A 26047-nucleotide genomic window follows, 5' to 3' on the forward strand; every position below is an offset into this window, starting at 1 on the left:
CGCTGGCAAGCTGAAAGGTTTGTACTCTATGTTCAGTATGAACAACTTCCATCACAAACTGTCTTAAGTTTTTTATAACTGCTCTACTTTTTCTTTAAAACAGGTGGATGTACACCTAGATATTTTCCACATTTATTGAGTATTTTTCAAGCCTGTTACTTATATGGCAAAGGTCTAGTTTTTAAGCCATGTGAACAGATCCCTTAGAATATTCTCCCTCTCAGAACAGCACTGATGTCTAGTTTTGGAACTTACAAGTAATTTACACTGAAACATACAAGTCTTCAATAAATCTGCTGAATCAGCAACAGTACCACACAACTGAAAAATAACAATTATAACTTCATTTAAGAAAAAAGTATCGAATAACAGAAGATCCGGTAACCTGATCTCTGCAACACATAAATTTTCTATATAAAAACTGAAAGAAAAATATCCTTATAGCACAACACAAGTTTAAGCATAAAAGATGTAAAACGTATTTAAGTATAAAAGATGTAAAATACAAGTTGAATTAAAGGCAGCATGTGTCTACTAAAGATACGCCATGCTAGTTAGTCTGATACCAGAATTTTTAGTCACAGAAGACAGTAAGACGACCTTGTATTATACCATTCAGGATGACTTTCAACCAAAATAATAGAGGTATTCAGGCAGAATGCAAAACCAGCTAGATAAAAGAAGCGAGAAGGTTATTCTGGAAAGCAGTTACCAAACTGGGGAAATGTGCCGAGGAACTGATCTGTACTGCTTTTGACGGGATAGTTAATTTTTTTCACAGTACATTTCATCTGTTGCTGAGCACTGCTTACACAGAGCCAAGGCCTTTTCTCACACTGCCCTACCACCAAAAAGGCTGGGGATGCACAACGAGTTGGGAGGGGACACAGCCAGGACAGCTGACCCCAACTGACATAAGGAATATCCCATACCATATGGTGTCATGCTCAGCATAAAAGCTGTGGAAGAAAATAGGGGAGAGATGTTCGCAGTGATAGCTTTGTCTTTCCAAGTAACTACTACATGCACGAAGCCCTGCTTTCCTGGAAATGGCAAGAGGTGAATGAATTCCTGATTCTGCTTTGCTTATACAAAAGGCTTTTGCCTTACCTATTAACATCTCAACCAAGAAGTTTTTGGCACATTTGCCTTTCGACTCTCTGCCCATCTCAGCAAGCAAGCAGCAGTGTGTGGGCCTTTAGGGGGGTTAGCCCACAACAGGGCAGTCCTGAAGGCCTGACTCATCCTAGGATCAACTTTACCATGCATTTCAAATGCAATAAAAAGCACTTAAAAATAAACCAAAGAGGAAAACGCAAAGAGTTCTCCCTTGCTAATGCATGAAGAAGTGAAGGCAAAACAGGAAGCGCTGTAAGGATGCAAAATCAAAGTCATTCAGTTATGGAGTGCCTTTTTTTTGGCTTTTGTTTGTTTGTTTGCTGCACACAACAAACTGGAGCTCCCAGCTACTGCACTGCCATTAAAAATCCGTATTGGAACACATTAGTCCCCTCCTTTGCAGTCTTAACTTATACATTGTTTCAAGCACCTGCAGTGGAACTGCAGTAAAGAAACGCAGGTTTTGCTTAGGTTGCAAATGCGTCAGACACCCAGAAGTTGTTGCCCGATTGCCGTCACCAGGCACCAAACAGGGCGCAGTGCTGCACCTCTATTTCAGGAGTTTTCAAGGGGAGACAACGCCAAACTAAAGCAGGTGTTACCCGGAGGCGATGTGTCGCGACAACGAGCGTTACCGGAGAGACAGCCACCGCTACATCCCAAGGGCACCGGAGCAGGGTCCTCCCCCTCCCGGGTATCCGCAGACGGGCTGTGGCAGCGATCCAGACCACACCCGCCGAGGACCCGCGCGGCGCGGCGCGGCGCGGCCCGACCCGGCCCAACCCCACCCCGAGCTACCGCGGGCCTCGGTGGCACTCACCTCTCGACCGTCGGCGCGGCCGGCGGGGACTCGGTCACGGCTTCCGCCGCAGCCTTCGCTCCGGCAGCCGCCGGGGAGCCCGACGCATGAGGCTCTGTGTCCGCCGCGCTGCCGGCGGCGCTGCTGGCGGCGCTCCTGACCGCGGGCCGCACGTTGGGCCGCACATTGAGCCGGGCCCGGCGGAACATGGCGGTAGCGGTGGCGGTAGCGGTGGCGGTAGCGGTGGCGTCAGCGGTGCGCAGCTCGGTAACGCCGCGAGCTCCCCCGCCTCACGGCATGTCACCCCCCTCGCGCCCGGCGAGCCCGGAGCGTCATCATCGCGCGGCGGCAGGAAGCGGAGGGGCGGGGCCGCGTAGGGAGCCGGCGGGGGGAGTGGAGCGACGGTGCTGGCGGACAGTACGAAGCCGAGTTTCCTGTTAGAAACGTCTGGCGAGCGGGTTTCCAGGCGTTAGTTGTGCCGACGGCGGCCCCTTTGAAATGAGCAAGGCGGGTGCCTGCGGCTGGGGAGGGTTTTTCAGTGGGAGGACTTGAACGATGCTGATCAAAACGCCATCGGACGAGGAAGAGGAGGGGTTTGTTCTCGGCCTGTAGGGCCCGGAGAGGGAGGGGCGGCTTGGGGGTTCTTTCTTCAGTTTCGCTTTTGTGTGCTTTTGTTGTTTTGTTTTAACTTTCTGTGGCGATTTTAACTGACAACGATCTGCTGCAGCGATTCCTTTATCCACCTTGATACCGAATAAAGTATGTTACTGTGCATAGAGAGATAGTAATGGACAAGACTTCAAGGACTCTTAGCACTACTGAGGCCACACCTTGAATCCTGTGTTCAGTTCTGGGCCCTCATTACAAGAGAGACATTGAGGTGCTGGAGCGGGTCCAGAGAAGGGCAGCAAAGCTGGTGAAGGATGTGGAGCACAAGTCCGATGAGGAACGGCTGAGGGAAGCGGGGGGGGTTTAGGCTGGAGAAGGCTCAGGGGGAATCTCGTCACTCTCTACAGCTGCCTGAAAGGAGATTGTAGTGAGGTGGGGTGGGTCTCTTCTCCCAGGTAACAAGCGATAGGAGAAGTAATGGCCTCAAGCTGCACCAGGAGAGGTTTAGATTGGATATTAGGAAAGATTTCTTCACAGAAAGGGTGCTCAGGCTTTGGAAGAGGCTGCCCAGGGCCGTGGTGAAGTCGCGGTCCATGGAAGCATTCAAAGAGGCCCTCAGTGATATGGTTTAGTGGTGGTCTTGGCAATCCTGAGTGATTTATGGAACAGAACTTCATAACTCACAAAGAGTTGTAAAGCAGGTATGTTTATTGTGGCTCCGGGTGCAAGGGGGATATTTCCTTCTAACTCGCACACCGAGAGCTCAACAAGCTGGTTATTTATTACACACAAATATACATATTCATCAGATTTCACAAGCATCGGAGGAGATTAGTATAATTAGCTCCAAGAACTCCGTAATACTAGTCCTCTCCCCTTCCCTCTACACCCGCGTACTGCCACCTGGTGGTCTTGGGCCGGGGTCTTCTGGATGAAGTAGGTCTTCCTTACCATGCGATTTTCACCCTTGGCACAGTTTCACCAGCTGGCAACCTCAAGTCTTACAGAGACTACTGAAACAGGTTCTTGTCAGACATTCATGTTCTTGAGGGAAAAGGGTCCCTGATTTTAAACAATGTGTTTCGGCTACCTATTCTATTCTGAGTTGTAGTTTAACTGGCAAGAACGAGAACATACCTGTTCCCTATTCTAAGTTAAGACAATGCATAGTTTGAAGAAAACTCTTAACTCTCCTTAGTCCATTACTATTCCTCGCATGACTGAGGTGATGATTGGATTTGATGGTCTGAAAGGGCTTTTCCATCCTAGTTAATTCTATGATTCTATAAGGAAAGCATGCGACAAGAGAACCCAGTATCTTCTTTCAAACCAGTGTGGGCTTTCCCTCAGCCGATAAGGCCTGGGAAACAGGTAAACAACTGTGAAAGTAAACAGCTAGAGGGGCCTCTCAGGGCTGTAAATTAACCCAAACAAGAATATACAGTTAATTGGCAGGACTGAGCACGCATTCCAATGTCCTTAACTAACGGATTTCCACAAAAGGATAAAACGGGTGGGGATATTTTAGATCGAAAGCGCCGCGCTGCCACGCCGGGGTATTCCCGGACACGGTACGAGCGCCCCCCCCCCGGCTCGGCCAAGCGGGGGATAACCGGGGTCCTCACCCTTCACTGCCCTCCCTTGGCCACGCCTCCCCCAACGCGCAGCTCTCTGATTGGCCAAGCCGTCCGGCGGTGCACTGCGTTCGGAGCGCCACGATGACGTCGGGGATCAGCGACGCTTTGTTAGGGGGCGGCGGGGAAGCAGAAGGTTCTGGCAGCCGGAGTGGTGTTTGTGAACCCTTTGGTGATAGCGGCGCTGCTCGGCTCGAGTGTCTCGCGATGACCCGTGAGTGCCGCAGGCCTTAAGGCGGCTGCCCTGGGCCCCGCCGGGGAGCAGGGCGGAGCTGGCGGTGGGGCCTTTGCGGAGAAGCGCGGCCTGGGCACCGCGTCGGGGAAAGCCCTGCGTTTGGTCCGGGGTAGGGAGGTTGACGGCAGTGTGATGTCGGGCCTTGTGACTGTAGCCTTCCCGTGGCGAGTACATGGCGGCTGGTGCTGAGACTGCCCACATCCTGCCGCCGGCCCAGGCTTGGAGCAAGCGCCTCCTCACCCCGGACCTTGTCGTGGCTGTGTTGAGGGGTGGGAAGGAGAAATAGCTATATGCTAGAACAACAGTAACATGCAGTTTCTTTCCTGGCTACTGTCCAGTCTGCAAAAAAAGAGCTTTTGTGTCACTGCCGAGTATTTAATACTGCGTGGGTTAAGTGGTGGTAGTTAAGGTTGTTATTGAAAAGGCAACAGTACTTGCTAATCATCACCTTATTCAAAAGTAATGTTGGTATATCTGCTTTAAAAAGGCAGAGAACTGTGAACCAGACAGAGTATTTTGGTTCCCCTAACTGGTGGGGTGGCTGATTTGGCTTGTGTGTTATTGTACTGGGCAGTACGGAAACTGCCTGTGTTTAACTGAGGAGGTGCTTTTACTTTAACACTTGAAAATGCCACTATACTGCTGGAAGAACAGATAAAGACCTGGCTCAGAAACAGTTCGTGTACAGATCAAACCTTGAACGTGAGAAAGAGGCAGGTTTACATCTTCTGTTGATATTTTCCTCCCTGTTCTGAATGATACTAGAATACACATGGCTGAAGGCTAAAAAGAGGCACAGCATCCCGCATCCAAGCATAGCATAACATCTAACTTTTGGAGGACCTACTTTAATACAGTACCTGCAGTACTACAGGTGCGGAAGTTGTGGTGTGCTACCATACAGTCTAGCCTTAGCTTTAGTATGTTTTTCTGGAGTTCAGCTCTTTGTTGTCAATCAGACCTGGATTAGACCCTGTGTTTTCAAATGGATGTTTAGTAAAATAGATTAATCATTAATTATTAACAACTAATTATTGTGCTTCTCAGTTCATAAATTCGTGGTACTTGTGCACTGCCAAATTTCAAAGTACCTGAAAATGAATAAATTTGTTAAGATGGGGGTGACTAGATGAATTAGAGAGGGTTTATGTCACTAGTCTTCCATTAATTGTTCCTTTATCAAACAGTTCTATTTATTTTTGCTTTCTGTTTTTGGAAGAGTGGCAGGCACTCTTCTGGTTTAAGTTGTAACATACGATTAGTCATTTGCTGCTCAAAAAAAAATTCTAGGCATGATGACCTCTGTAGCCAATTCTTGCTATTCTCTTTCACCTCCTTACAGTAGAGATGATAACTGCTTGTTCCAGTGCTATTCAGAGGTCTTATGTTTATCCTTCTCTTCAAGAACAGCTGAATCTTGGAGTTGGAGGAGCACAGACAGGTTGAGCTAAGGCATATGTCTTGCAGAGGCAGGCGTGGATGGGGATGCTCAAGCATAGGTACAAGCAGAAAGGGTGTACTGGCCTTACATGGCAGATCATGCTTGAATTTCACATTACAGGAAGTTGAATTGTGTTCTGCCAGGACTGAACCAAACTTCATGGAAGATTCAGGTTGATGTTACAGAATGTAGAAAATGGCACCATCTTCATTGGAGCTGGGGTACTCATTCGGCATCCCAGGTGTGGAGTACTGAGTCCTGACAGTTCTTGGCAATGTTTACTTGGAAGCAGGGGTGATACAAGTAATCTTTCCAAATAGATGTTTGGCTTTGGATGCCTTGTGTGCATACTGTATTGATCTACTTTTCCACCTCCTCTGTTTCGCAAGTGGCAGCCAAGCTTTTCAGTGATGCTGTTCAGTTTGGTTCTGAAGTTTATAGTCTTACCATGTTGTCCTGGGTTCAGCTGTAACAGTTATTTTTCCTAGTAACTGGCACAGTGCTGTGCTTCAGTCTGAGAACAGTACTGGTAAGACACTAATGTTTTAGTTGTTGCTGAGCAGCACTTAGCATGATCAAGGGCTTTTCAGCCTCATGCTCTGCCAGTGAGGAGGGGCACAAGAAGCCAGGAGGGAGCAGAGACGGGACACCTGCCCCAAACTAGCCAAAGGGGTATTCCATAACACAGCACGTCATGCCCAGTATATGAACTGGGGGGAGTTACCTGAAAGGACAGATCGCTGCTTGGGTCAGGCTGAGTATCAGCTGACGGGTGGTGAGCGATTGTATTGTGTAGCACTGCTGGTTACTGGGGTTTTTTTGTCCCTCCCCTTTTAAGGTTTATATTCTCTTCCCTTATCTCCCTTATTAGTAATAGTAGGTTTGTATTATATCTTAGTTACTGGACTGTTCTTACCTTCACCCGTGGGGTTTACATTCTTTCAATTCTCCTCTCCGTCCTGCCTGGAGGGAAGGAGAAGATGGGTGAGTGACTGTGCGTTGCTGAGTTACTAGCTGTGTATGAGGTAACTGCAGACATTAGGCACAGTGCTTGCTTGGAAAGGAAGGAGGCATATGAGGATAACTGCTGTGTGAATTCTGGCTATAGCAGTGTGATTTGACTGCCTGCTCCCATTTCTTCATGGTATAAGAAGATACTTAATTTCTTTAAGCACCAGCAAAGAGCTGTTTCATTGCTGCTAACTTGTTTATAAACATTCCTTGCGTTCTCAACACCATGAAGCTGAAGAATCATTTATAGCCTGGAATGTGTCATCTGCTCATGAGTCACCAAGTTCTATCAACTCAATTGCTGCTGGAGATAGCGAGGTGATTTACTTTATGAACAAATAGTGGTCCTTCTACCTGGAATGTGGGGACATGATCTCACTCAGTGGTAGTGAGAAAGAGAACTCCTGTTCCATCCTAGCTTTTTCAAAGACAGTACTTGATGTCCTGTCACAAGTGAGGATTATCTTCCAAGGCAGGAGCAGCCTTTGGTCAGCAGCAGTCATAAAATGCTGTTTTCATTTGAGCTGGTACCTCTTGCCATACAGTACACGTACAGGTGTGAAGAATGCACAAAACACCTGCTTTTGCAGGGTTGCTGTTGCCTACATGTTGACATAATAGATACCTTTACTGGCTCACAACTGGGATAAATACAAAGTGGTGAATTGTATCAACAGGTTGCTGTTTAAAATTGACCTTGTCCTAAACTGTTTCTGTATACTTGAAATTACAGGCACATGAAGATTGCAGAAATCTCTTTTTGAGATTCAAAGATGGCATACATAGTCTTAAGACTGGAGAGAAAAAGAGGAACAACCCAAATTTTGGGGAGGTGGAGCTTTAATTTTTGAGCATAGGAAAATGTGATCATGTTTGTACAACAGAAAAAGTGACTGTTGTCATTTTGCCCAGGTTATTGATGGCATGGTCTGTTTTCAGTCTTTTATGAGAAACTGCATTGCATTACTGGAAAGAATGTTGAAATGGATCTTGGTGATCTCTTGCACATAACCTATAGAAACGTAAACATAAACTAGCAGGCTTTTATCTTCCAGTTGTGCAGTGGAAGAGGGAGACTGGTGGAAGATACTGCCAGCTACAGAAGATACTGCCATACTAGCTCTGCAGATAGAGCCACACCTTACCACTTTTATAATAGACTTCTTCACAGGCAAACTGTGGCGTATGAGGCACAGACTCCAGTTGTGGTGCAACTAAGACGTATATTGAGTGAGCTTACAGGCTTTTATAGTACTGTGCCTAGCGGTTAGTAGCGATTAGCGCCTTCTGTACTTTTCCATCACGAAATAATGTTCCTTCTCCATGCGCTCACCATGCAATTTTCCAGCCAATACCTTACTGATCATGCACCTTTCAGCCAATCATATTACTGTCCACATGTCTTTGCTTAAGCAACTATTTTTAACCAAATATATAAACATGTTTTCTCTGCTACCACTTCTTGCTATGTTGTTACTTTCCATTCTCCTTGAACACACATTTTTTGTCCCCTTGGCCCACACTTCCCCCTTTTTTGTTTGCTAAGCTTTGCAAAGTGAGCACAGTATGTGTTTGTGCAAGCATCACTTGATTTATACTTTGGTCTATAAGTCATTGAATACAAGAAAACAAACATGGCAAACAGATCATAATCATCAACAATGCTATAATCCCTATTACAACAAAGCCAACTATGTGTCTGAGCCAAGGACCAAAGTTTCCCAACCAAGAAAACAGTCCAAAAGGCTTCCATCCTTGGTTTTGTCACAACTCCCCAGACAGTTCTGTCAAATCCTGAAGGCTTTTGTGGGCTGACTCAGAGTGAGCACTCAGATTCATGCAGCACATTCTGTCGAAGTCTTCACACCCATGCGTATGTACTAAAAGCAAAAAATCAATCTCTGCCCTATTTTGTTTTGCACAATCAAGGCGGCGAGCACTTCACCTTCAGTTCTTCGCAAATTGGTAACACGCCTCCAGATGACATGGAGGAAAAACAAAGCAATGTGGTGATGCCCAGGCTCCAAAAACAAGGTTTCATCAGTGTGTTGGCCAGATATACTGGGAGTCTCGGGAACTTGCAGATAGATACTGTTACTTCCAAAGACACAGTCCTTGGCTTTCTGTATCCCCTTGTCTGCCTCAGTAATCTTAAATCACACAAGAGCAGCTTCTTGACATTAGCCTTTGAGAACAGAAGTTTCAAATATGATACTTATATTATTATTACTTATGGTAGTTACTTGTGTGAACTTTTGCCCTTTTTGTTGTTTTTTTTTTTTTTTTTTTTCTCATGCTGACCACAGGCTATTTGGCCTGCCCTTCCCTCCTGGATGGCCCTTTTATAACAGGGGAGGCCATCCCTCACATCAGGGTCTGGCATGGCATGTGACCCCACTGCTCAACGCCTGCTGGGTTGTAGCCAGCAGCGGAGCTAAAGGTTCTTCTTGGTGGCAAACGCAGAGGCCAACCCAGTCTTGCCCTTGACTTATGGTAAGAGGCATTTGGCCAACTTCAGTCCTTGCACCTCGTTGTCAATGCAGAGTTTCACCTGCCTGACCCGGTAACAAGTTGTTACTATGGCAAAGCACGTATAGATTTACATTAGCAGTATAACTATTGCAGGGTGCAGCAGCATGTTGAAGATGCTGGTGACAGTGGGGGACCAGCCAAAGAAAGAATTTTCCACCAGTGTGATTCTGCCACCCTCTTAATCGGTTTCATTACCTGCTTTATAACACCACCATCGTATTAGAATATTTCTAGCTTCTGCCTTAGAGTTTTCTATGAGCTGCTGTAAATTTGCATGCTCTAAGATCTCTTTTACAAGTGACAAATCCATACAAGGTGTAGTTTCTTATTAGCAACTGGCTAGTAAATACTGGTGGTTTATTATAGCTATATTGCAAGCATACGTATTCAAGTCGTTACTTTTCAGTTGCCCCCAAGTGATGTTTTTCAAGTCATTCCTACTTCTCTTACTTTGTCGCATTCCAGTCGGGATCTTTAAGGTCAGCTCCTGCAGCTGAGGCATCAAGTTCTTCAACTTGTCTATCCAGCTCATGGTATGGCATGACAAACTTTGCAGGCAGGTGCCACGGACTTGTAGGTAGGAGGACACAAACATACCCCCTCCCCCAGGTTATCAGTTCCACTGGCCCTTCCCATTTCTGCAGGCCCAAAGGGTCACAATACCACATTTGCTTTTAAGCCATGAGGATTTAAACCCATGGCAAATGAGGATTGAGCTGTTGACTGACGGTCAGGGCAAGACCTGACAATTTGCTTTGCTTGAGAAGAAGACAGGTTTAAGTGTTTCTTTAAAGCAGAGGCATTCTGATGAAAAAGGGAATGTGAAGCAGCTGCAAAAGTGAACTGCATAGTATTAAGAGTCAGGGGGTTTGCTATGTCATTACCCACAGTTAAAGGGACAGGCAGGTTGGAATGCGAGCTAATATGACCAATAAAACAAAATAATTAATGCAGTAGCCAATACAGAAGTTCTGTGAGCTTCTGCTCTGACATCTCGACATGCCCCAACCAACTCAACAATGTCCCTGCTCCAGCATCTCAGCATGCCCCAGCCAACTCAACAATGTAAATTTTTCCTCTGACTGGGGCTAATGCAGCCCCCCAATCCCCACCTGCACCCTCATATGCTAGCAGAAATAAAAGTGCACAAGCATCCCCATGCCCGTCAATCTGCCTTTGTATAGCATTGTCCAGTTGGTCTGTAAAAGACACATAGGGTTCCCGAGACCCCCCTCCGTGAACACCCATGAAAGAAGTAGTCTCCCCCCCACCTCTATCCAGGCACTTTCCTCCAGGCCTGACCAATCACGTAGGTGGCCCGCTGGAACACCAAAGGGTTTAGATCTGAGCTGCGAAGGCAAGCAGAATCCACATCAACTACAGCAGCTGTCTTCAGTCACTATAAATTCCATTATATAAGCAATCACTCCTCAGGCTGTTTCCCAGCCCAGCCTTGAACACACAAACACTCCCTAGCCTGCTCAAGACCCAGGTGCACTATCAGCAGTTCTTTAATTATCCACATAGCAGGAACAGGACGGCTTGCACTTTTGTATATCTCCTCCTTTCCTACTCTCCCCTTATTGTGAGCTCCTTTTCCAAGTCCAGCCCCAATAAATCGGCTAATTGGCTTAGCTTTTCAATCACTTGTTCAGTGGGGTTTCCTTGTTCATTGTGTCACATGCTGGTCAAAGGCTAGAACGCGGTTTTGCTTGTATTCTCAGATTCAAGCGCCAAGGAACTTTATTCACTCACCAACAAATGCTTAACAACAAATTTCAAAGAGAGAGAGGGAAAGTAAGAGGAAAGAATAAAAGAGCTTCCAGCAATAGCTACCACCCCAGAGCTGCAGTGTACTGACAGTCCGCTCTGTTTCCAAGTCCAGGGGGAAAAGCGTTTCTTCCAATGCAGTTTGGTGCCGTTCCTTTGTAGAGCTGAAACCACATCCTCCACCCAGTGGTGGCACACATGCCTTCCTTGGGATCTTCTTTTCCCGCATTGTTCCAAGGTGTTAGCTGGGGGCAGGGGGTAAAAATCCTGCATAAACATCTGCTGTGGTGGTAGTGTCAGCCATGTTGGTTCTCACTGACGTCATCTTCACCAACACAGTCTCTTATATCTCCTGGTGGATCAACATTACTATCTTAGGAAGCGTTATCCATGGTGGCATGAACAATAGAGGTAGAGAAAAGAGGAAGGGAAAGAGATAGCACATGACGCAATAGCTGGTAACATCTAATAACTAACAACATCTAATTAACTTTGGCTTAACAATTATACCTAAGTAACTTTATTGTTGTTGTTTTATTGTTGTTGCTTTCAACAACATCCGAGGGTTCAGAAGGAGGAGAAGAAGAAGAAGAAAGTTTACAGGGGCAGTTACAAAGTGAGCAATTCCAAGCCCAAGTGACCTGTATCAAAATAGCTATTAAAGTAACAGCTAATAGACTGAAGGCTATGCAATAGATTGGTACAAGTTCTTTCAGTATTCCATGATTTTCCGCAATTTCAGTGGAATAAAGTTGAGCGATTGCAGACTTTGTGGTTCATGCGGCCTGCTGTCCTGGTCTGCCAGAGTCGGAGTCAGGATACACAGCAGGAAAACTGATTTCCACGCCGCCTTAGCTTAAGGCGCATGTGCTGTTTGGTTCTGGAAGCTTCTGTCCCAGATTTAGGAAGGTGAAAATGAGCCCTCCGTCAAGTAAACCAGCCAGTTCTGGGGTTTCTATCCTGGTCTCTGCTTGTATTTATCCAGTAAGTTACTAATTTCCTCGGTACTATAGTCTGTCAATTTGTCTGTTCTTACCTGTCCTTTGCCCTGGTAATCATCTCACCTTTAAGCACAGGAGCTGCACATACTCCTTCCTTTTTCAAGTTTGCCTTAGCTTCGGTATTTGATTCTGAGTTGCTGGTACCCCAGATATCTCCATTCCATGTCTCCAGGTCTAGTCGGGATCAGACACAAGGGCACGGACCCGTGGCCTCACTGCCCTCCTATCCTTTTTATTGCTCTGTAACTTTTTTCTTTTTTTTTTCCCTAAGCCTCTCATCCTGCTCTGCAGTGGCTACAGATGCCTGCCTCTGCCACAGCGCTTCTGCTTTAACCCTTTCTAGCTCGGAATGTGAATCTGCTGCTTGTTGCTCCAACTCTGTGTTCTTATCTACCATGCCTTTGTAGGCAGGCAGCAAGCAGCCTGTCATGCGTCTGGCATGATTTAGTCACTCCCTCGAGCGGGTATGGGGGATTTTTACGAACTCAGCCCAATACTTTTAACACTCCCTTGAGGTCCTTAGCTCCCCACAGTTCAGGTCCTACATTAGTGCAAGTCTCTATTTTATCCCACAACATGCTCCACAGTTCCTGCGTCCACCCCGGCCACTCACTGGAGGAGCTATGGCCCAAGGCTCTCTCCTATGAAATATAGCAATAGTATATTACAAAACAACCTTAAAGCTACCCTGACAGCACACACTGACTAAGCACTGCTTTCACACACACAGAACAGTGCCTCTTGGTGCAGCTACACACCCCACTCTACTCGTATTATCCCAAAATGTTTCTCACAGTCTCTCAGACCCGAAATCCCATCCTCGTTGCCAATTATGTTCTGCGTTCATAGGATTCCCCTGTACAAAGACTGGATACCAAACACAATGTGAACAATCAAATGCTCTAGTCTGTTTATTGAGTTATTAGTGCAAAGCAAATATGTATATGTTAATGCGAAGCAGGTTACATACATGCCAACTCCTGGTTGAATGGGATACCGCCAGGCAGGAGAAGGAGATGGAACATGTTGCCTGGTTGCAGGGGTGGTAGGCAGTGTGTTGTCAGGGCGTCCCCTGAATCAAGATGCGCATCTGGCCTTCTCACCCGTCCATCCCTGCACAGGTCCTTATATCCCCCTCAGGTTGGAGTGGAAAATTACCAGTTGCAACATTAGGGCACACGTGGCCAGCATGTGAACAGAGTTTCACTGGTGTAAGTCTCCCTTTTGCTAACAGTGGTGTTAACTCGCCTGTTTTCAGGGTTCTGTTCCCACAACCCATGTCAAACAGTACTTTTCTGGTTTTGTGTGTTTCACCACGAACCATTCTCTTGTCACTGACACATGCCACCCCATGGTCTGTGGTTGGAACACACAAAAATTTTACCATCCTCGCTACAGTTTTGTACAGCATACTGTCTATGAGGGAACGGATTAGCGCTAAAAGACAAGGAACACAACATAAAATACATAAAACCCCTATATCTATTACCACTAATAATATAACAGCTTTTCACAGCCAGTTACACCCCCATGTCCATCCCTGAAAGGGGTTCCACCTGGTGTTTTCTACCAGTTGACTAGTGAGGGTCTTTAACTTTTGTGTTTATGCATGTATTGAACTGGAGTGGTCACTTAAATTCATGCAACATAACCCGTCAGAGTCTTCTTTTGAGCATCTAACAATTTACACAAAGTCTCTATACTGTGCTTCTTGTCCTGGGATAACTTCCCTCCCATGGTTCCCAAGTGCTCACCTATCCAGTAGGTGATGGGCATGCACAATCTTTTCGGAATCCCTGCTTCAGTTGGGCTATGCCACCAGTCCGAACTCTGAGAGTCTCCTACTCCAGTCCCTGTTTGGGTGCCATTTGTGGCATATGAGGCACGGACTCCAGTTGTGGTGCAACTAAAGATGTTTATTATAAAAGCTTTATTTATAAAAGCTTATTTATTTATTTATAAAAGCTGACAGGCTTTTATAGTACTGTGCCCAGCAGGTAGTAGTGGTTAGCTCCTTCCCTACTTTTCTATCATGAAACAATGTTCCTTCTGCACAGGTGTGCGCTTTTCCAGCCAATGACCTTACTGATCACACGCCTTTCAGCCAATTATATTACTGTCCACATGTCTTTGCTTAAGCAACTATTTTTAACCAGATATATAAACATGTTTCTCTGCTACCACTTCTTGCTACGTTGTTACTTTCCGTTCTCCTTGAACACACATCCTTTGTCCCCTTGGCTCACAGCAAACTGCGTAAATAAAGTGGTAGTACCTATATAAACTGTGTATTATCCTGCAGGTGGGAACCAGCGTGAACTTGCCCGCCAAAAGAACTTGAAGAAGACTCAGGAGATCCATAAAGGGAAGAGGAAAGAGGATAGCTTGTCTGCTTCTCAGAGAAAACAGAGGTGAGATGTAAAGTTGAGGGGAAAGTGTGTCAGAAAGAATCCAGTCTTCACTGAAACAGCATTTTAAGTACTTTATTTTGATTCGCAGTCCATTCACATGTCACAGCATAAGCTGTGAATTTGGGGTTTACTGCATCTGTTGTTAAATACTTTTTTTTTTTTTTTTTTTTTTGAAAACTGTAAAGCTTTTCTTTCTTTTGAGCAGCTTTTTGCCTGGAATGAACAGGGAATGGTTGTGTAATACTTTCTTGAATATGTTTGATCCATTGTGTCCTTTACTTCTAAAGCCAAAAGATTTAAAACCAAAATAATTATATAAGGCATACTAATAACTTATTACCTCATGGGGTACGGTACTGAAATGAGAAAAAAAAAAAAAAAAAAGGCAAACCAGGGGTGTGTAAACAGTGTGCTCATGGCTGAGAAGTTTCTCCCGTTCTTAAAATGAGTGTTGCTGAAGGTATTACTAAAAGCAAGATGGAGAAGGCCCTGCTTAGAAACACAGTGAGCCAGGATCTGAAATCCAACTTTCTTTCTTCACAGAGACTCTGAAATTATGCAGCAAAAACAAAAAGCGGCTAATGAAAGGAAATCTCTGCAGGCAGGAGCAAAATGAGCTGCCTGGAGGGAGTGCACCAATGAAGAGAAGGGCCTGGAAGATCATTCACAGAAGTGTCCAGCCATTAAATGATTAAAATCTCATCTTGTGGAGTTGCTCAGCCAGCATTGGTTTAGAGTATTTTCTGGTTAGTGTAGGCTTAGTTGTCTGGAGTGCTCTTTGAAAAGTCACTACACTCTCTGCATGCATATAAATAGAAATACCAAGCATTAGTACTTCAGCTTTTGCTGTGTTTGTTGGTTTCACTTAGTGGTTCCAATGACAATGAACTTATGTATTTACAGTTAGACCAGATTTTCTTGTCTTAATTCTTGAAGTACAGCTTCATTCAGAATGGAAAACACTTGTAAAATGTGCTTAACCTTACAGAGGTCTGACTGTAAATCTCATCCTAAATTATTTTTGCAATAAAATGTTGCATGAAATACTGTCTGGTCTGAAGTGGTCATGCTTGATAATCAGTTGATTTCTAAGAAGCTACCAAGAACACAAAGAATTGATGGAATTGTGGAAAAATGCAAAATAAGTATAAATAGAGGTATAAATAAAATATGTAATATAAGAAATGCATATTATAAGTAATGTAATATGCAGTGGTAAGTCTGCACTATGGAAAATATTGGTGTGTTGCAGACTTCATCAGTGTATGTAACAACCTACTGCTGATACTGGCTTCAGTGAAGCTGCAGCCTTGAAGTTAATGAGTTGCAAATGAATAGATCTTGAAGTTGCCATGTCACTAAGATGATTCAAAACTGCTGCTTAATGTAGCCTATAAGCACCAAACCTGGCATGAGAGCACACAGTGCTCACTTCACAGGCAGGCTGAGTTGTGTACTGAGGTAAAGTGTGACCTCTCTGGGAATACAGAGGTGGGTGCCTTAGCTTGTGCACGGCTCCCACTGCAGTATGTTCTGAAGAAACACATGTGCCCTGGGTTTAGCCATAACAGTTAATTTTACTCCTTCTAGTTGCTGGTGGAGGCTGTGTTCTGGCTTCAGTCTGAGTACAATGCACGTAAAACCTGTTTTTTAGTTACTGTTGAGCAGCGCTTGCCCTGATCAAAGACTTTTCAGTGTCAATGCTCTGCCCATGAGGAGAGGCACAAAAAGCTGGGAGAAAGTAAGACAGGACGCCTGCCCCAAACTAGCCAAAGGGGTATTCCATACCACAGCACATCATGCCCAGTATATAAACTGGGGGGAGTTACCCAGAAGGCCCAGATAGTTGCTCAGGTCTGGCTGAATATCAGTTGGCAGATGGTGAGCGGTTGTATTGTGCGTCACTTGTGTTCATTATTTTATTATTATTTATTTTTTAATTTTCCCTTTTTAGTTTTATATTCTCTCCCCTTATTACTTACCTTGCTGTCAGTAGCAGCAGCGGTTTTGTGTTATACCTTAGTTACTGGACTGTTCTTATCTCAGCCCGTGGGAGTTACATTCTTTCGATTCTCCTTCCCATCCCACGGGGAGGAGAGTAAAAGGGAGGTGAGCAACCAGCTGCGTGGTGCTGAGTTACCGGCTGGGCTTAAACCACGACAAGGTGGCTCTGTCTGGCAGCTGGTAGGAAACCAGCGGGTTCCTTTGACTGCTCCGAGCTGCCGCGGCCCCGCTCCCGCCCTCGGCTGTGCCAGGCTGTGCGGGCCAAGCGCACGGCTCCGTTCAGCGCTGCGGGACACAGCACGGTTGAGGCCGGGGTAGAGCGGCGTGCGCTAGGCCGCCGCCCGCCACCGCTGCGCGCACAGCTGACGCCGGACGCTGCCTGTAGCGTGGCAGGTTGGCTGCGCGCCGGAAGTGACGAGTCGCAGCGTGGTTAAGGCCCGGCCATGGCGGAGCAGGTGCTGTTCAAGCGCGGCACCGGGCAGGTGAGCGTCGCGCGGGCAGGGGCGGGTCCGGGGGCTTGGAGCGGGACTCGGAGCGCGTTAAAGCGGTCTGTGGCCTCTGCAGAGCGATGATTCGGATGTATGGGATGATGCGGCGCTCATCAAGGCGTATGATAAGGCTGTAATCTCTTTCAAGGTAAGGGGGGCGGCCAGAGCGCGGCGGTCCCAGGCTGGTGGGTGGTCGCTTATCGTGTTCCTCCTTTATGTTCCCGAAGAACGCCTTAAAGAACGAGGAGTGTTCGGAGCTTTCGGGCAAACAGGAGCACCGCCAGGGGATGAAAAGAAGGAACAACAAAAAGAACAAAAACAAAGGGAAGACCAACACGGTGCCTTCGAAACAGGTCACCTCATCTGTGAATGCTAGCGGTGCTTCTGCTGTTGTGCTTTTCTGTGGTGCTTACTAGTGGCTTCTGTGTAACCTTGAGAGTAATGTTCCATGGTAGGGTTGATAGCGTTTGAAACTTTGCTTACAGGTTACACTGAGCAATTTCGCTAGTACAGAGGAAAAAAACCCTGGTGGGAGTCATCTTCCTGGTGGGTGGGGCAAAAAGCAGTTTAGGAAAAGGAATTTTTCTCTGTGGTCATTGGTGTAGGTATTTACTCGCCTCTCTCTCTCTTCTGTTGCAGTGGAAAGTTGGTGACAGCTGTAATGCTATTTGGTCTGAGGATGGTAATGTGTACCTAGCAACTATTGCCTCCATCAATCACAAAAGGGGCAGGTGTGTTGTTACTTACACAGGATATGGAAACCAGGAGGAGAAGAGCCTGAATGATCTACTTCCTGCAGCCAGCAATGAAATAGTAAATGGGATGGGGAGTTCTGGGGAGGTGAGGGACACTTTTGCTTTTCTGAAAAGGAAAGAGAAAGTGGGAGAAACAACTTTCTAAGTATTTCTGGTACCACTGCGATGTTCAGAGTGAGAATCAATACCTGATTCCATTGTGAACAGACACAAGCTGATAAAGGGAATGAAAACATCCCCTTACTTCTTGAACTCAGCATGGAAGAAAGGGAGGGGACAAAAAGAAAGATAACAGATAAAGTGGTGAGGAGATAAGATTCTGAGGTTGTAAGATCTTTCCTGCGTAGGACTGGCAGGGCTACAGAGAGAGAGAGGGGCGGAATGGGGCTTCCCAAGCTTTTTTGCACTAAAATTGCTTGCAGTAGTGCAAGCAATCCTCTTTAGTGCATCTCATAAGAATGTCTTTGTCTTCTAGAATGAGAATGAGACTCAGTGTTCAACAGATGGAAGTGAAGGATCTCAGTCACCTGGAAACAAAAACAGCTTCATGAAAGGAAGTTTCTTCCCTCAAAACCTACGTTTTCCTGTACCACCAGGAGTCCCAGACCTGGGAAGGGTAACCTCAGCCTTCATAATTCCTATACCACTGTTAAGCCCAGTATTATTACTATAGATTCTGAGACAACAGGATGAGATTCATTATTGTCTAGAAACCAAGTAACAGCGTTTTGAGAATGGATATACAGATATGCATGTTGGTGCTGTCAGTATGTCCCTTCACAATAGTCTAGCTGCTTTTGCAGTGCTGCTGTCTAGTGAGAAAAGTCTCCCTGGCTAACACCTGCTTTACGAGTGCCTTGTAACTTTTAGGAGGGATGTTGTTTTCTGGCCTGTGATAGTGCTGTTAAGATTGCATTTTTTCTGGCCATTTGTTATGTCTCACCACACTGGGCATTGAAAGCAGCAAAAGTGGTGTCCAGGTGTCATAGGAGCAATCAGCTGCAGCTTATCTAGTGAATTATGAGGACTGTGGTATTAATACACTCTTAAGTTTTCCTGTCGTGTAGGAGTCTAAATGATAGCGCACTTGAACACAGCATTACGTCTTCTAAATGTTACTGTTTGTGCAAAATCTTTTTTTTTGTAAGGTTTTCTTCCATCTTTTTTTCTTTCACATCAATGGATTTGTATCTAAGCTCATTTTAAAGATATTCACAAGCATAATGGAATGTAGTCAGCATGTGTCCCCAGCCACACAGGAGCACAGAAATTGCCTGTTTGCCTGTGGGCAAACATCTTTTTCATTTGCGAGTGCAACCACTGACTTCTATTTAGAAAACTTTCTTAAATGCTTGTATTGACCAGGATCGTGTTTCAGCAGTGTTTACTGCAGTAACATGTGTAATGTTCAGTTTTACTTTTCCAGTCATGGAGTGCTCCACAGAAGTAGCTAGTCTGTGTAGTCACTGTAGTTTCATTAAATTGCTGGCATGGGGTTGGATGTGTCTTTAGTATAAGGTACATGAATTGCTTCAAATAATTCTCTTATAAAATCGTAATGCCTGAAATCTCTTTTCAATCTGCAATATTTAATTCTTTTACTGTAGTCTGGATCAAAATTCAGGGCACCTCCATCGTTTTTGTCTTGCTGGCCCACACCCTTCCCAGCAGGACCACTGGTAAGTCACAGGAGAATGAGGAAGAAAGTGCTAGAGAATAAAAATGATTGTGTGCAGTCACCCTATAGGAATCCTCCCAGGCTTTGAATTTACTTTTTTTTGTTTGCTTTTTTCCCTGAGAAAAGATGATCTTATTTAACTCCTTTTCAGCACATGCATTGAGTATATACTCATGGTTTTCAGTTTTATATTTTGATCTTTGATCTAGAATTGGTTGCTGTTTAATCTGGGATATGCCCTACTGAACACAGGTGTTTCCTTTTTTCATTTCTTAGTTGATTCCTCCTCCACCACCTATGAGGCTGGATTCTGAGGATGATGAAGCGCTGGGGAGCATGCTGATCGCCTGGTATATGAGTGGTTATCACACTGGGTATTACCTGGTATGTGCCGCTTTTGTCTTGAAGTGTCTCTGTAAATTTTGCTTTTGTGTTGCTGCTGCTGTTTTCAGCAATAAGTTAGACTGCTTTTTAGATCTCTTATTCTAACTTACGATAGCTGTATTTAAGGGTATTCTATATTGTATAAGTATTCTTGTGCTTGAGTATGAGTCACATGAGCCAGCATATATGCATAGGTGATGGTTTAGTTCTTTGCTTCCCTGGAGTGGTCCCATTAGGCACTTGTATAGCTATTCTGAAACAACCAGTTCTGTCTTTGCAGACAGGTGGAGTAAATCTGAATATGTTTATTAATTATTGATCTTCTATGTATTTGGCAGTGGTAATATCACATTTTTGATCAGATTTGGCATGCAACCCGAATTATTCTGTGATTCTATTCTATGGATTTTGCAGAATATTCATCAGTAATTGTTTCAGGTGACGGTGAAGGTGCAGCAGGAGCTGTCAGTGTAGTTGTGAAAAATCTGTGACATGGAGTATTGATTTCTATTTCCTTTGTACACTTAAGAAGAAATTACAGAAAGAATTAGACTCTTTGCATTGGGGAAGTTGGAAAGGGGAGATTTGGTGCCGTAGGTTATCTTCAAAGGACTACGTTTAGAATTTGTTTTTTCAGATTACTTGTAGTTGTGGATTGAAATTACACTGCAGAGCCACTAAATGATAAAGAAGACATGTAGTTTGGCTTTTGTCCTTGTAAAACCACCCATTCTTATTTCCCCGAAGAGTACAAAGCTATTCTTGATTTGTAAAGGGCTAAAAGAATATTGTAAAAAAATGTGTTGTCCTGTGGCTAAAGCTTTTATTTCCATGTTATCAAAACAGAGATAATTTTGTTAAAATTGTACCCTGTAGGGTTTAAAACAAAGTCGAATGGAAGCAGCGCTGGAGCGACAAACGCATGCAAAATAACTGAATATCCATGATTGTTTTGAAGAGTTGTAAGTATCATCCTTTTGGGCTAAATGAAGATACAGTGTGGCTTGACCAGTCTGAAACTACAGTTCATTTTGCAAGCTCTCAACAAGTTCTGAATTCTGTGAAAAAACTGTGAGCCTTGGGACTTCCACCCACTCCTATATCTCTATGAAGACCGCTTCATCCAGTATTAATCCCTTTGCTTATCAGCCATGGAATAGCAGCCGTCTTGGCCAGAACAGAGGCAAGGATTTTATTTCTGTAATGAGAGGTTTAACTACAGCATGCCTCTACATCAGGATTAACAGCACGGGTTACTCAAATTACCAAGAGTTAACCTTATTTGTTTATGGGCTACTTTGAAAATAAAAGGTTATGCGAAATGCAGTCTTCTCATCTATGTGCACATGTTCAGAAGCAGCTCCTTCCTCATACAGTGGGATTGCAGGATGTGTAGCTGAACTTCTTTTCAGGACAAGATCAACATTTCAGTTTGATACTGTGGAGTGATTCTGTTCTCACTAGTTCAGTGCTTGAGCTTTTAAAATTTGAAATCCTATGTTTAGAATTCTACAGTATATTGTTCAGTTCCTTATAGAACAAAATTGTATTGTCTTGGGGACTTCTCTTTTCCAAAGCAATATCTGATTTGTTTCCAGTTGAGTAATTCATTCAGCCAGGTACAAATCTTTCCTACCGAGAGGTGTATGTTGCTTATTCATAGGTGGTTGATGGTGAAGATCAGAATTTTTTCAAGAAATTAATCTTAGCATTTTTTTAACATTGATCTGTCTCTGATAACAGGTGAACAAATAACTTGAGACTAGTAATTGCGTGCACTGAAATTACTTATTTCTTAAAGACCTCTAGTCAAATGTATTTAGAGAGCACTGTAGCAATAAACTATTTTTTACTTTCCTGAAACAATTTTCTGTCTTTTTACCATGATGGATTTTAAGTCTTTTAACCCCATGTGATTTCATTTATCTGTCATTTTAACAGCTCTTGTATTCCCTGGACTTTTTATGTGAATGACAACATCAGAACCTAGTGATTACTGTTTTAGGAGACAGCTGTAGCAGCAGTATACGTTACAGTGGCCACTGGTAGCAGTGGCCTGGAAAACAGTATACCATGATGTTGGAAGAGATATCTTACAGCTCTGTTCTGAATCCTGAATGTGACATACGACGACTGGATTCAGAGAGGCTCATCATATATTTTTTTGTTTCAAATGCTTGTGAATAGTTTTACCTTTCAAATTTTGAATTTAGGGATTTGTTTTGGAGTGGTTTTTATTTTTAGCTTCTGTAGACAGATGTCTGTCAGATGAACAGCAGAAATATGCCAGAAGGTTTTGCTGTGTGGCCTTTTCCAAAGTACCATAACTAAAAGCAAGTTAGGAAAAGCAGACTGTGGGAAGGTAGTGGTAAGTGTGGACCAAATAGATTTCAGCCCTTAAAATCTTAACTCTCATAGAACAGAGGCTGCAGCCAAAACTCTGGACAGTAATTTAGTTCATGCCATAATGTTCCTCTATCTCTCCCTCTCCTCTCTGTAACATTCCATCCTAGAGTTTTGCTGTGTGCCTGTGAAAGATCCAAGGCCCAGCTCTGATAAGACACTGATGCATAACCTTGGCACCCACCGCTGCAGAGATAGGGGGGAGATTGCAGGCAGAGCAAGCAGGGTGGCCATAGCAGACGCCCTTTGTTTGCTTGAGTGGGATGCTAGGCATGCTAATGCTCAGCCTCAGGGCTTGTAACATCCCATTTACCTTTTGCATGAGTTAGCAAATAACTGCTTTGTCCTTCTTAGTGTATATGCTCAAGGTGCCTGAACAACCCAACCCAAGAGGTGCTGTGAACATCTCCCACAGCAACATGTCCTGCACAGAACCTGTCCACTGGCTTCCTGCAGTCCCACAGACTTGGACTTGGCTTTTTTCCTCCCACCAGCTCCTCTGCAGCAGTTCTGTGGCCATGCTCAGCATGCTGGGTTGGGGTAGTTTGCTGCCAACAGAACAACACACTGCCATTTGCCAGCAAAGGATGATTGCTGTTCGTTACTGCAAAGCTGATTGCCAGTAGCTGCCCTGCAGAGATGCTTTCTCCACAGCTGTGGTCAACACTTGCAGCCAGGCAGCCGCTGTTTGGGAGTAGATGGTTGAACACTGCAGGTACGTGAGCCACAGGGCTCAGAAACACCTTTACCTTCTGCTGCAGAAGGGAGCTGCAGTAACTAAGCCAGCAGTTGTTTTAAAGCAGTCAAAAAGCTTTAAAAGGTCAACTGTTTCCAACATAAGTAGTGACAAGCAGGAATTGCATGGTCCTTCATGAAAGGGAATGTAATTTTTATTAACTACAATAAGTAGTGGGTGTACTGACACTAGCTGTCTTAAATACAGCTTATCTTGGAGAAGTAATAACATCTTGCTGCTAGCACTGTGGTAAGGCAACTATAGGAAATACTTTACTATGTCATGGTTCAGAGTGCAGCAGATGGATACAGTTCAGCTCCATACAGTCAAATTCTGCTCCCCCACCTCCAAAGGGATGTGTTTTCTCAAATAACTTGATTCAATATTTACCAAACTTAACTCATTTTTAAGGGAGTGACTCTAAATCCAGTATCTCCAACTGGTTGTTTTTTCACTGGCTATAAAAGCTATATTCCCTTCCCACAGGGAAATGTGTACTCCACAGTTTAGTTGCTTTCAAATCCCAAGGCAGAAAGCGCTACAAAAATTAAAAAAGTCTTCAAGTTCTATTATATTTTGCAGAATTACGGTGGTGGGGTGACCCTGGCTGGGAGCCATGTGCCCACAGGAGCAGCTCTATTGCTCCCCTCCTCAGCTGGACAAGGGAGAGAGAAAAATAATAAAGGCTCCTGAGTCAAGGTAAGGACAGGGAGAGAGCATCCAGCAAGTACTGTCTTGGGCAAAACAGGCCTGACTTAGGGAAATTAGTTTAATTTATTACCAAACACACCAAAGCAGGATAATGAGGAGTAAACCCACATCTTAGAAACACCTGCCGCCCACCCTTCCCTTCTTCCTGAGCTCAACTTTACTCTCAAATTTCTCTATCTTCTCCCCCTTTGGGGCTCATGGAATGGGTGCAGTGGTCAGTTCATCACATGTTGTTTCTGCCGCTCCTTCCTTCTCAGGGGAGAACTCCTCACACTCTTCCCTTGCTCAGCATCGTCCCTTCCACAGGGTGCAGCCCTTCAGGAGCAGGCAGCTCCAGCGTGGATCCCTGTGAGGTCACAAGTCCTGCAGCAAAACTGCTCCAGCACAGGCTCCTCTCTCCATGGGGCCACAGCTCCTGCCAGGAGCCTGCTCCAGCATGGGCTGCCCGTGGGGCCACAGCCTCTTTTGGGCATCCCCCTGCTCTGGTGTGGGATCCTCCATGGGCTGCAGAAGGAATCTGCTCCACCATGAACCTTCATGGGCTGCAGGGGCACAGCTGCCTCACCATGGCCTGCACCACAGGCTGCAGGGGAGTATCTGCTTCGGTGCCTGGAGCTCCTCTTGCCTTCCTTCTGCACTCACCTTGGTGCCTACAGGGCTGCTGCTCTCACAGGTTCTTACTCCTCTGTGGCTGTAGTTACTCCTGTGCAGTAACTTTTTCCCTTTCTTAACTATATTACCGTAGATGTGCTCCCACTGTCACTGATGGGCTCATCCTTGGCCAGTGGCAGCTCCATGTTGGAGCCATCTGGCATTGGATCTGTGGGACATGGGGGAGGGTTCTAGCAGCTTCCCACAAAAGCCACCTCAGTAGCCCCAAAGTAGCTACCAAAATCTCCCCATGCAGACCCAATAGAACTTTCATGAACTGCAGTATGGGCACCAGATGTACTTTTCCTCATGCAAATTTGGTGAATTTTAAAAGAAAACTAAGGCACTCGTTCCTTCATCCAGGAACCAGCTCACTCCAGTAATGCTTCAGATCTACTACTTTATGGCACTTTTTTCATCCATAAGCTAGATCACAATTGAGAATTAAAACTGTTCCTCATGTATGGCCTCCTGGTCTGTCTCATGCAATAAGTTCTTCAGGAGCTGTTACGCAAAACTAAACCCAGACATTTCTTTTATGCATATTTTAACTAATGTATTTTAAGCACTTCTAGTGTTGAAATTAGTTATGACCATTAATACAGATGGTATTTTTATTCCTGCAAGGAGAGTATAAAGTGGAAGGAAAGCAAGGGCACTCACCTCTTTGAAACACCCTTCCCTCCACATGGCAGTGTGCTCTCAAGTCTCACTGTGCCTTTCAGCCTCAAACTTCTGCCAGAGCTGTCTTCAACCCCACCACAGAATGGTTTTGTCTTTTTTTCTCTTCCCTCAGCACCTTATGTCCAAATTCATGTATTATGCAATGTCTTCAGGAAGTATAAGAATTCCTCACAGGCCTGCTAGTAACTTCATTGACTAATCTTGTAGCAGATCCATTAAGAGAGAAAATGCAAGAACAGAAATTAAGCCAGTTGTGGCTTTCCACAAGCAAAAGAGACTTGAGATCCAGTGAACCCCGAAGAATACAGATGAAGGAAGCATTTCCTCCATGCTTTGTATTACGAAGGCCACAGCTGAAATTCTTGGTGCATCAGAGAAATGTTGCCCCGATGGTGATTTTTCAGGACCTAGTTTGAACTTTGCTTTCTATCCTGTGAGAAGCCAAATTATTACTCGGACCACAAGCAGATAATAGGATATGGCCACAGCTTCTGCTTCCAAGTACGTTATTTTGGTATCTAGTAAGAGAAGAACCTAGAACAGATTTAAAGTGTTTCAACCAACCTTTTTTTTTCATTAGGAAATGCTGATTGTGAAGATGAAAATATTATCAAAAAACTGTGTTAACAAGACATTATCACCACTATCAGAGTATCTAAGAAACATATGCTTTCTAAGAAACTAGAGCACACCAAAACCCATGAGTATGCCCCTTTTCTGCTAGATTTTACAACACCCGTAGAGTAACAGGCACTGCAATCACCTGGTAGCACAAAGGGTTTATAGGGATTGTTTGACTCAGCACACAATAAAACACAGATGCCGAAACACTCGTTTTTGTGCCAACACAATAGAACTACTGCAGCATGCAGGCTGAAAAAGCACAGGAGTTAACACTAACAACTGGGAATCTGCACACTGAAAGAACTTGAAAGTTGCCCATGAAAAGTAGCATGTATTGTTTGTAAGCAGTGAGCTTGAAAACTAAAGG

The 26047-nt window shown here is 44.8% G+C and overlaps 3 protein-coding genes across 16 annotated transcripts in view; 2 read left to right on the forward strand and 1 right to left on the reverse strand.

Annotated features, from left to right (window-relative positions):
- BDP1 (BDP1 general transcription factor IIIB subunit) overlaps positions 1-2774 on the reverse strand; it is a 55272-nt gene extending 52498 nt beyond the window's left edge. For all 13 annotated transcript variants that reach the window (XR_013958693.1, XR_013958694.1, XM_080636921.1 and 10 more), the window contains exon 1: positions 1940-2774. Coding sequence is in view for 11 of the 13 variants with exons in the window: in XM_080636921.1 (XP_080493047.1) it covers positions 1940-2127 (188 nt within the window). In the remaining 2 variants the exon portion in view is untranslated. The remainder of the gene's footprint in view (positions 1-1939) is intronic.
- A 1275-nt stretch (positions 2775-4049) lies between these two features.
- Positions 4050-15600, forward strand: SERF1A (small EDRK-rich factor 1A). The gene is made up of 3 exons (XM_080636642.1): positions 4050-4375; positions 14454-14562; positions 15106-15600. The coding sequence occupies exons 1-3, from the start codon at positions 4246-4248 to the stop codon at positions 15176-15178; spliced, it is 312 nt and encodes a 103-aa protein (XP_080492768.1). The 5' UTR covers positions 4050-4245; the 3' UTR covers positions 15179-15600.
- A 1407-nt stretch (positions 15601-17007) lies between these two features.
- Positions 17008-21664, forward strand: SMN1 (survival of motor neuron 1, telomeric). 2 transcript variants are annotated; one of them, XM_080636783.1, is made up of 8 exons: positions 17008-17048; positions 17131-17202; positions 17282-17407; positions 17694-17867; positions 18285-18425; positions 19417-19488; positions 19764-19871; positions 20748-21664. In XM_080636783.1, exons 1-8 carry the CDS (start codon positions 17010-17012, stop codon positions 20802-20804), a joined length of 789 nt encoding a protein of 262 aa, XP_080492909.1. In that variant the 5' UTR covers positions 17008-17009; the 3' UTR covers positions 20805-21664. The 2 variants fall into 2 exon arrangements, with proteins under 2 accessions (XP_080492909.1, XP_080492910.1); XM_080636784.1 differs by lacking the exon at positions 19417-19488.
- Positions 21665-26047: the final 4383 nt, after the last annotated feature.

Source organism: Psittacula echo (assembly GCF_963264785.1).
Source record: "Psittacula echo genome assembly, chromosome: Z".
NCBI classification, from domain to species: Eukaryota; Metazoa; Chordata; class Aves; order Psittaciformes; family Psittacidae; genus Psittacula; species Psittacula echo.

Excerpts from the sequence above, each read along its gene's own strand:
- SMN1 (XM_080636783.1), top strand. The coding sequence starts at position 17,010 with ATGGCGGAGCAGGTGCTGTTCAAGCGCGGCACCGGGCAG. Across the intron at positions 17,203-17,281 it reads AGGCTGTAATCTCTTTCAAG|AACGCCTTAAAGAACGAGGA; the intron begins GTAAGGGGGGCG and ends ATGTTCCCGAAG. Across the intron at positions 19,872-20,747 it reads ATCACACTGGGTATTACCTG|GGTTTAAAACAAAGTCGAAT; the intron begins GTATGTGCCGCT and ends TGTACCCTGTAG.
- SERF1A (XM_080636642.1), top strand. The coding sequence starts at position 4,246 with ATGACGTCGGGGATCAGCGACGCTTTGTTAGGGGGCGGCGGGGAAGCA. Across the intron at positions 4,376-14,453 it reads CGAGTGTCTCGCGATGACCC|GTGGGAACCAGCGTGAACTT; the intron begins GTGAGTGCCGCA and ends ATTATCCTGCAG. Across the intron at positions 14,563-15,105 it reads GCTTCTCAGAGAAAACAGAG|AGACTCTGAAATTATGCAGC; the intron begins GTGAGATGTAAA and ends CTTTCTTCACAG.